The sequence below is a fragment of the Periplaneta americana genome, chromosome 3 (assembly GCF_040183065.1).
Source record: "Periplaneta americana isolate PAMFEO1 chromosome 3, P.americana_PAMFEO1_priV1, whole genome shotgun sequence".
Lineage (NCBI taxonomy): Eukaryota > Metazoa > Arthropoda > Insecta > Blattodea > Blattidae > Periplaneta > Periplaneta americana.
In genome coordinates, this window is record NC_091119.1 from 198,920,285 (window position 1) to 198,930,800 (window position 10,516).

General features: G+C 36.1%; 1 protein-coding gene and 1 long non-coding RNA gene across 8 annotated transcripts in view; one reads left to right on the plus strand and one right to left on the minus strand.

Annotated features, from left to right (window-relative positions):
• LOC138696955 (uncharacterized) overlaps positions 1-10,516 on the plus strand; it is a 375,310-nt gene that overhangs the window by 234,007 nt on the left and 130,787 nt on the right. The gene's annotated exons all lie outside the window — the stretch shown is intronic.
• Positions 1-10,516, minus strand: part of scramb1 (scramblase 1) — a 92,592-nt gene that overhangs the window by 68,664 nt on the left and 13,412 nt on the right. For 6 of the 7 annotated variants that reach the window (XM_069822481.1, XM_069822476.1, XM_069822472.1 and 3 more), the window contains one exon: positions 7,541-7,723. In XM_069822481.1, the coding sequence (XP_069678582.1) occupies positions 7,541-7,682 (142 nt within the window). In that variant the 5' untranslated portion in view covers positions 7,683-7,723. Of the gene's footprint in view, positions 1-5,208; positions 5,292-7,540; positions 7,724-10,516 lie in introns of those variants that run through there. The other variant, XM_069822483.1, reaches the window with a different exon arrangement.

Below are 10,516 nucleotides of genomic sequence, written 5' to 3' on the forward strand. Positions count from 1 at the left end.
ATGTGGGGAATCATTCATGTCAAAATGGCCTTCGTTGAAACTATTTTCAGGCTGTATTTTCCCCGATGGTGTTTTCTCTGTAAACGGCACAAATGGTTCGAGCAGTCTCTGATGCCTTTACTCCTCAGTTAAACTCAAAAGATATGTCAGAGTGTTCCTTTTCTTGTACTTGACACTCCATTTTCTTTAGCCCATAATTAATCCAAGCTTTCTTAAATATTACAAAAAAAAAAAAAAATTCAAGACTTGTTCAGTAACACATTACTGTGACAAATCCCAAACAAGTTTCATACAAAAGCCCTATTGCCATGAAACACAAAAATGCTACAATCTTATGCTTCAACCTGTTATTTTTCACAATCTCTGTAATGTTGTCTCTTACTGTTTAAGAGATTTTGGAAGAGATGTTTAAAAAATGGGCGGAACAACCATATATAATTACATCAAAGTTCTCAATTACAGATCACTTCTCATTCTAGCCATGTTATATGCACTGTCGTTTAACAAGCATTGAATATTGTGCTTAAAATCGTTTTTACATTATTTCATACAATTTAAAATAATATCAACCAAAATTTAAATACATGACTGTTACAGCAAATTGATATTACCACTTTCGCCAATCATTGTAAAGTATATACAATATGTTCATTGTGCACGTGTATATATAGCCTCCCAAAATTTGAAAGCATTTCTCCTGTTTATTTGTCCACCATTATAAACATCTTCTAGAATAGATCAGTAAGAGCAATGTGTGAGGATGAATTGTGGCCCAGTCATAACATGTTACGTAATTTTACGATTTGTGGGTATTCCATACAGTAATCTGAAAAGGACTGTTTCATAACAGTGTCAAATCATTTGCCTATCAGATTCCTCTTTGCAATGAACAGTGGTCCATACAAATAGAAGTTAAGTAGACTATGTTGCTGATGGATTATTATTTAAGCAATTCTTGGCCTTCTAGTTGTGGTGCAGCTTTATTACTATAATCCCTTGTCTTCAACTCTTCTCCTAAGATAAGATAAAGAGATTTGAGATAAAAGTTTTCATCCTTGCGTTTCTGAACCACAATACTTTCATTTTGAATCTACACCTTACCAGTTTTAATTGGAGTTTTGTAAAATCATCCAATATACGATCTTGCCTCCTGCCTACATTAACCATTGTCAGTACCGGCACATCAATATATTCAAGAAGAGTTAACACTTTTATTATCAGGCCTATAACAACTAGGACAGACGGCCTTTTAAAGTAAATTCCATGTATTGTTTGAGAGAACTGCCTAACAATGGATCCATTTTTAAAGCAGATTCTGTGTGAAGGAAGACGTAACAGTGGACGCATTGATTCTGCACAATTTGTGAAGCACTTGTCTAACAATGGGCACATTTAAAAAATAAATCCTACGTTAAGTGTGAGGGAACTGCCTAGGAATAGGTACATACAAAAATAGGGAATAACAAAGATTACATGTGGAGTTCTCAGTCAGAATCTGAAGCATCATCGTTTGACTCATTCTCGGAACTACAGTTAGGGAAAATGCGGGAATTTTACTTGAAGCAAGTAAGTTTGGAAGTAAATTCCGAAAAGACAAAGTATATGATTATGTCTCGTGACCAGAATATTGTACGAAATGGAAATATAAAAATTATAAATTTATCCTTTGAAGAAGTGGAAAAATTCAAATACCTGGGAGCAACAGTAACAAATATAAATGATACTCAGGAGGAAATTAAACACAGAATAAATATGGGAAATGCCTGTTATTATTCGGTTGAGAAGCTTTTATCATCTAGTCTGCTGTCAAAAAATCTGAAAGTTAGAATTTATAAAACAGTTATATTACCGGTTGTTCTGTATGGTTGTGAAACTTGGACTCTCACTTTGAAAGAGGAACATAGGTTAAGGGTGTCTGAGAATAAGGTGCTTAGGAAAATATTTGGGGCTAAGAGAGATGAAGTTACAGGAGAATGGAGAAAGTTACACAATGCAGAGCTGCATGCATTGTATTCTTCACCTGACATAATTAGGAACATAAAATCCAAACGTTTGAGATGGGCAGGGCATGTAGCACATATGGGTGAATCCAGAAATGCATATAGTGTGTTAGTTGGGAGGCCGGAGGGAAGAAGATCTTTGGGGAGGCCGAGACATAGATTGGAAGATAATATTAAAATGGATTTGAGGGAGGTGGGATATGATGGTAGAGACTGGATTGATCTTGCTCAGGATAGGGACCAATGGCGGGCTTATGTGAGGGCGGCAATGAACCTCTGGGTTCCTTAAAAGCCAGTAATTAATGTGCAATTCTTCTATGCTTGAAACATACAGGTCAGATGCAATCAATAGCATGTTGAGCACATCTTGATAATTAGTCTTCTCTCAAGACATTTTTCTTGTGAAATGTTCTTTGTATCTTTTGAACACTTTATTACTGGCCCCTTGTGCTTCTTTGCTTAATTGTCCAATAGGAAGCAGAGCACTAGAAATTACTACAGGACTATGAATCAAAATCTTGTGAATGGTTGGTGGCATTGGATATTAAGAATATTCTTTGATGAATATTTTTGCCGTATCCAAAGCATGTATTCTGAATTTTTCAGTATCAATGATGTGTCCATTGGCTATTGTTTGCAATATAACTTTGAATCTTTCGATTATTACAACACTAACTCCTGTAAGAATGAAGATTTTTTTCTGGATTGGAAAAAAAGTGCCTAGCGGTGTTGTCTTCATTAGTGCTTCCATACCCAAGCTTCGGTTTGTCGATGGATAGACCCATTTCATTTTTGAACCTCATCCGTACCTTCTTTTTCGTCTCGGCAACTAATTGTTTGTTTTCCTGTCCCCACGCTTGCCACTTTTTCAGAGGTAGTTTATATGAAAGGTGCAAAATGTATTCTAAAAATCTTATCTGTGCATGAAGCACCATAAACCAAATTCTAGATTTTCATCACTTGTTTCAGCATTTAAAACCTTCTCAATATCATTGAAGTCCTTCAAAGAAAGTCCACAAATATATCAGTGTTGTGTAGACATAGTTTCAGTCAGAGCGTTGCACACTTTCCCGCCCACCATTTTAAGTAGCATTTTGTGAGTAATCTTAATAACTATGTCATCGATAGTGCATTTTATTGGTTTAAGTCCACAATTTCACTCCCTATGTTAGCTCTTTCAGACCTGGATAGATCACCAGTCTAGTGTGCAAACTGAAATCTGATGGGTCTACAAAATCTCGTCGATGGACACCTTTTATTTTGCCAGATTAAAATTTCCTTGTTTGCCCCAGATTCGTCTATAGTGAGTTGCAAGATGAAATGAATATATTTGCGTCAGTTGCTTCGGGGTTCGTCGTAAATCTCTGCTTACACTCTGATTGACTGGATCCATCAAATCTACATTTACTAAACAAACACAATTTCCTCACCCTTGATTCATCAAAACATCTTTTTGAGTTTGTACAATTCGTGCTGTATAATCCAACAGGGCTTGTAGTTTTACTTTGGCAGAAGTTTCAGTGACAATGATTGCTTCTTTTTTGGGATAACACTCTTTTTTGACAGACTGAATTTTTTTTGTAGGAAGAAAATCGAGACAAATCTTTTTTCTTAATTTTGTTGTACTGTCCTCTTGTAAGATTAGCCTCATTAAGCATAGATAATGCTTCGGTTGCTGGAAATTCTCAGGTCCTTTGACTATTTACCTGCCTGTACGCAATTCTGTATTTTGAAGCTCGTTTTGGTGAAGTCATTGTAACATCTTCAACAACTTCGGAAGCTTCCAAATGACCAACAGAACAAAAACTTATTTGGGCAGCATACGAAAGCTCCCCAGGAGAATAATGGAGCCACAGATTTCTAGTTTTCTTTCGGTAGTTAAGTAGTTCGGGAATCTGATCGAAATTTCCAGCCAATTTCTATTACTTTGAATAAATATTTCCTCTTTTCTGCTGGACTCCTGCCACTTTTTGAAATCGGAGACAAAATACAATACATACATACATACATACAAATACATGTACGCGGCGTCCCCCCCCCCCCTTCATCCGGACATCGGGCACGGTATCAAGGTCACTCTTTCGGACCTTATGAGGGCCACTATTTAATATGAATACTCCGCTTCATACAGACCTCAACCGGATTGGACAACTTAGGACCAATCAGATCCCAGAAGGAGAACCTACGACCTATCACAGAAAGTACTCCCCCCATCGAGACTACTATATATATAATAGCTGGCAGACTATTTCCTTATCCAACAACTGCTCTGAAGATGGCCACAACACAGCGATCGAAACGTCAGCCAATAACACCAAGACAACGCGGTAGAAGCCCTGAAGCTTATCCACACACCAAAATACAATAGCCTCTTATTTAAATCCGAATTCAGATTTTCCAAGTATTTAATATGTTTCTGCACAAATTCCTTCAAGGAGCACAATCTAACTTCTATTTTTTTCTTGCCAGAACTTTTTATTACGTCATAAAGGATCCGTCTTATTAACAAAATATCATTACAGCCAGATCCTGAAGAAAAAATTAAAGTAAATGATGTATATAGCTAAGAATGTAAAAATAACTAGCCGACACATGCTCTAAAGAAAGTATTATACAGCAGTATTCCGCAAATATCCGCAAAATGTGTTATGTAATGCTGGGCTTTGGCAATGAAGCCATTAGCGCTCTTGCTCTCCAATATGTTAAATTAGCATAAGTGTAATCGTTATAATGTTTTTAAAACGTGATTAATTTGTATACCAGAAGAAGTTAAAATTATAGCCTGGACGTGACTGGAAGGTACCGGTAACTGAAATCGTAACAATATAACTATGAATTTTTTTTGGTAGGTTATTTTACAACACTTTATCAACATCTTAGGTTATTTAGCGTCTGAATGAGATGAAAGTGATAATGCCGGTGAAATGAGTCCGGGGTGTAGAACCGAAAGTTACCCAGCATTTGCTCATATTGGGTTGAGGGAAAACCCCGGAAAAAATCTCAACCAGGTAACTTGCCCCGACCGGGAATCGAACCCGGGCCACCTGGTTTCGCGGCCAGATGCGCTGACCGTTACTCCACAGATGTGGACAATATAACTCTGAAGTAGATTTTTATTCTAATATAACATGTAGTGTTTCTATTTGTAATTTCGAAGTTTTCTGCTGAATATGTAACTTTAAAAATTGTAGACCAGCAAACTACGTACCTCCAGATGAAGAGTCCATGTCAGTTACTATTCACTAGATGAACCCACAATGAATGATATCAATTTGAAAAGGCAGCGCTCTTTCCACTTATCAGCTAGGTACTCAATGAGACGTCAATGTAAACTACAGATGTAGATTACTTCTTACGTCATTTCCTTATCGACATTTATGTTCCAGGTAATCTTTAGCTTTCTTGAAAAGGGTTATTTAAAAATAATTCCGAGATTTGATTTTTGGACTTTTTGCCAGCTTTTCCCGTAATTGACCTCACTGTGTGACGTGAAAGAAGGCTCCTGCAAATGACACATGTCCAGTAGTTGACATTAAATGTTCTTCATTAAATAAGGTATGAAATGAAAATGTAGATGAAATTATCGGGGATCATCAGTGTGGTTTCAGATATAACAGATCGACTGCTGATTAGATTTTTTGTATTCTAAAAATATTGGAGAAAAAATGGGAGTATAAGGGTACAGTACATCAGTTATTCATAGATTTAAAAAAGGTATATGACTCGGTTAAGAGGGAAGTTTTATATAATATTCTTATTGAATTTGGTATTCCCAAGAAACTAGTTCAAATAATTAAAATGTGTCTCAGTGAAACTTACAGCAGAGTCTGTATAGGCCAGGTTCTATCTGATGCTTTTCCAATTCACTGCGGGCTAAAGCAAGGAGATGCACTATCACTTTTACTTTTTAACATCGCTCTAGAATATGCCATTAGGAAAGTTCAGGATAACAGAGAGGGTTTGGAATTGAATAGGTTACATCAGCTTCTTGTCTTTGCAGATGATGTATGTTAGGAGAAAATCCACAAATGATTAGGGAAAACACGGGAATTTTATTTGAAGCGAGTAAAAAATAGGTTTGGAAGTAAATCCCGAAAAGACAAAGTATATGATTATGTCTCATGACTAGAATTTTGTACGAAATGGAAAGATAAAAATTGGAAATTTATCGTTTGAAGAGGTGGAAAAATTCAAATATCTTGGAGTAACATTAACAAATATAAATGACACTTGGGAGGAAATTAAATGCAGAATAAATATGGGAAATGCCTGTTATTATTCGGCTGAGAAGCTTTTGTCATCCAGTCAAAAAATCTGAAAGTTATAATTTATAAAACAGTTATATTACCGGTTGTTCTGTATGGTTGTGAAACTTGGACTCTCAATTGGAGAGAGGAACAGAGGTTAAGGGTCTTTGAGAATAAGATGCTTGGAAAAATATTTGAGGCTGAGAGAGATGAAGTTATAGGAGAATGAAGAAAGTTACACAATGCAGAACTGCATGCATTGTATTCTTCACCTGACATAATTAGGAACATTAAATCCAGACGTTTGGGATGGGCAGGGCATGTAGCACATATGGGCGAATCCAGAAATGCATATAGAGTGTTAGTTGGGAGGCTCGAGGAAAAAAAAGACCTTTGGAGAGGCCGAGACGTAGATGGGAGGGTATTAAATTCGGTTTGAGAAAGGTGAGATATGATTGTAGAGACTTGATTAATAATGCTCAGGATAGGGACCAAAGGTGGGTTTGTGTGAGGGCCACAATGAACCTCTGGGTTCCTTAAAAGCCATAAGTAAGTAAGTATGAAATGAAAATTTAGCTATAAAAATAACATCTATTACATTACGGGATTCTTAGTAATTGAATATTGGTATATATACACTGAATTTTGTCCGATTTTGAAAGTGAATGCACTTTTAGACTGTGTGATATTACAGATATTAATTATAAGAAAATTAATTGGAGTCCCTTGGAAGACTTAAAATAGTAACTTGAAAATGGAGCATAGCCCAGGATCTTGGTAACAATTATTTTCGTATTCATAAGGCTGGATTTGTTGGTAGCTATTTTACAACCTTTTAGAGATGCAATTGAGCATTTTACTAAAGAGCAAACATTTCCTCTTTTATCCAACTATTAAAAGCAAAGCAAAGTTAATCCAAACTTTGTCAATTATCACTAATCATTATATTTTAAAATCAAGCATTACAGGTAAAATTCAAGCATACACATTATTTAAGTTGTAAATGATTTGGAATTGTTGTGTGTGATGTTAACTGACTTGTCATGTCAAGTTTCGAGGATTTTATAAAACAAGATCTTCTTAAGAATGGATATCCTATAACTTACACGTCATGCTGTTGTAGTCGCACTTTTCCCTGTTTCTAAATAATGACTATGGAACTAAGAACTGTCAGACTAGCAGCCACTGGAGATTTTGTATGTCAAGCATTGGTAGTTGAGCAGTACACAAGATCCATGCTTCTGGTCTGTAATGGGTTGCATTTGGTAATAAGACTGGTAGACAAAGGAATACCTGAGTATGGAGGTGGGTACCCCGGCTGTCCAGCTGGTGGATAACCCGGTTGTCCAGGTGGTGGATATCCCGGCTGGCCAACTGGTGGGTATCCTGGTTGTCCAGGTGGATATCCTGGCTGCCCTGTCTGTGGATATGACATCTCTGTTGCTTGACTGGATTATTTATTTAAACTAACACACCCTGCAACGAAAAACAAGTGAACTTTTTAAATCTAAATTTCAAGAAATTACAATAACAGTATACGTAAAAAAAAAAGACACCAATTCACAATTAAGTTACAACACAATCCAAAAGAAGTTTTTGAAGAACTTGAAAAAAATAATAGCATCAGTGTTTAAATATAAATGCTCGTAAAGGTATTTCTGTCAAGTAGTCAGGCAACATGTGGACGTCCACACCTGTGGAGTAACGGTTAGAGCGTCTGGCTGCAAAACCAGGTGGCCCGTGTTCGAATCCCGGTCGGGACAAGTTACCTGATTGAGGTTTTTCCCGGGGTTTTCCCTCAACCCAATTTGAGCAAATACTAGGTAATTTTCGGTGTTGGACCCCAGACTCACTTCATCGGCATTATCACCTTGACCTCTTTCAGACGCTAAATAACCTGAGATGTTGATACAGCGTCGTAAAATAACCTACTTAAATAAAAAAACATGTGGGCAGCTTCAAATACTTGGGGTGTACTATAAGCAGTGACATGAGCTGCTGCCAGGAAGACAAAAGGACAGCAATGGCAAAGGAAGCTTTTAATAGAAAAAGAAGCATCTTCTCCGGACCTCTGGAAAAAGAACTAAGGAAGATACTAGTGAAGTACTTTGTGTGGAGTGTAGCATTATATGGGGCAGAAACATAGACATTACGACGAAGTGAAGAGAAACGACTAGAAGCATTTGAAATGTGGATATGGAGAAGAATGGAACGTGTGAAGTGGACAGACATAATAAAAAATGAAGCTGTGTTGGAAAGACTGGGTGAAGAAATGAGTAGTGCTGAAACTGATCATGAAAAGGAAAAAGAATTGGCTGGGTCACTTGCTGAGTAGAAACTGCCTACTGAAGGATGCACTGGAAGGAATGGTGAACGGGAGAAGATTTCGGGACAGAAGAAGATATCAGATGATAGACGACATTAAGATACATGGATCATATTATGAGGAGACAAAGGGGAAGACAGAAAATAGAAAAGATTGGAGAATATTGGGTTTGCAGTGAAAGACTTGTCCTTGGGCAGAACACTGAATGAATGAATGAATGAATGAATGAATGAATAAACATGCCTCCAAAATGTCTTTCACAGAAAAACTAGCCTAGCTACGTGGATTATGCCTCAGGTTGAATATTTCTTCCTAATAAAAACTATAGAGCTAAAGACTACTGGTGTCTTTACAAATTACTTCAAAATTAAGCTAGCCTATCCTTAGACATTTTGACAACAGATTAGACATTTTGCTAGCCCGCGCTACGAGCGTGCTAAACTAGCCCCGGCTATCGACTGATTACTTGTACAGGATTCATAACATATCATATCGCTAACACTGGTTTATGAATATGAAAAATGTTACTTCGCTGATCATCCACCGGAAGCCCGCGCTAAGAATGTCTATGAATATGGCCCTTAATTTTTATTTCTATAAAAATCGTCAACAAACATTTTTCTTCATTTGAAAACTTCTTAAGGAAGAGATACAAGATATCTACACGAATTTCTTCTTAAAATTAAATTAACCTAAGACAATCCTAGTCATATGAAAATAGAGTAAAATAAAAGGTTGCATTTTTTAATTAAAGTTCCAGTTTTTTTCTACAGGCCCTATATAAACTCTAAATGTCCACACCCGTGGAGTAACGGCCGCAAAACCAGGCGGCCCAGGTTCGAATCCCGGTCGGGGCAAGTTACCTGGTTGAGGTTTTTTCCGGGGTTTTCCCTCAACCCAATACGAGCAAATGCTGGGTAACTTTCGGTGCTGGACCCCGGACTCATTTCACCGGCATTATCACCTTCATTTCATTCAGACGCTAAATAACCTAGATGTTGATACAGCGTCGTAAAATAACCCAATAAAATTAATAAACTCTAAACATATTCTGTAAGAAATAATTTAATAGCCAGGAAGATCGATAGAACAATTCGGAGTCATTGTTCCTGAAGGGATTAATGTGAAAAAAAACACACACACACAAAAGCAATTAATAAAATATAATAAATATAAATACTACTCAAAATATGGTTACAAATTAAAATCAGAATAAGTAGATTACATCCGAGTTTTTCATGAAGGCATAAGACTCTATTTCGACGTGAATTCTGTTTTTCTTTGATCGTTGTAAGAAAATGTTTACTATTAGGGAACTGTATAATGGAAAATAGCCTATTTTGATGTCTATAAGCGCATGTTCACAAAAAAAATACTGTAAAAATTAACATCTAAGTTAACACCATATTATTATTATTATTATTATTATTATTATTATTATTATTATTATTATACTTTGTACGTCACATTTATTTTGACTTACTGTTCACATTTTATTATGCATTTTTCTTCCTTTCTATATGTTACAGTATAATATTATATCCGAGTTGTACTGACTTGTTGTTTACATTATATTATGATTATCTACTTCAGTTTTGTGTGTGTGCTGTACTTTGTAAATTTGTAGCGTTTTTATCGCAGTTTTACTCCTGGATGAGTGTTAGAGAAGGCCGTATGGCCTTAACTCTGCCAGGTTAAATAAACCATCATTATTATTATTATTATTATTATTATTATTATTATACAAACATTAAATTACTTTTTCCTTATTTTGTTTCATCTTCGTCTTGGTTTGTAAATCGTGTATTTGGAACTCTCATGTGGCTCCATTCTTATTTTATATTCTTGCTATTTTAATGTTTATTTTTAATGCCTATAATTTCTACAATATTTGAACTCTTATTTCTCCGATGGTCAAATTGAGTGCCATGAGCTTATGATCG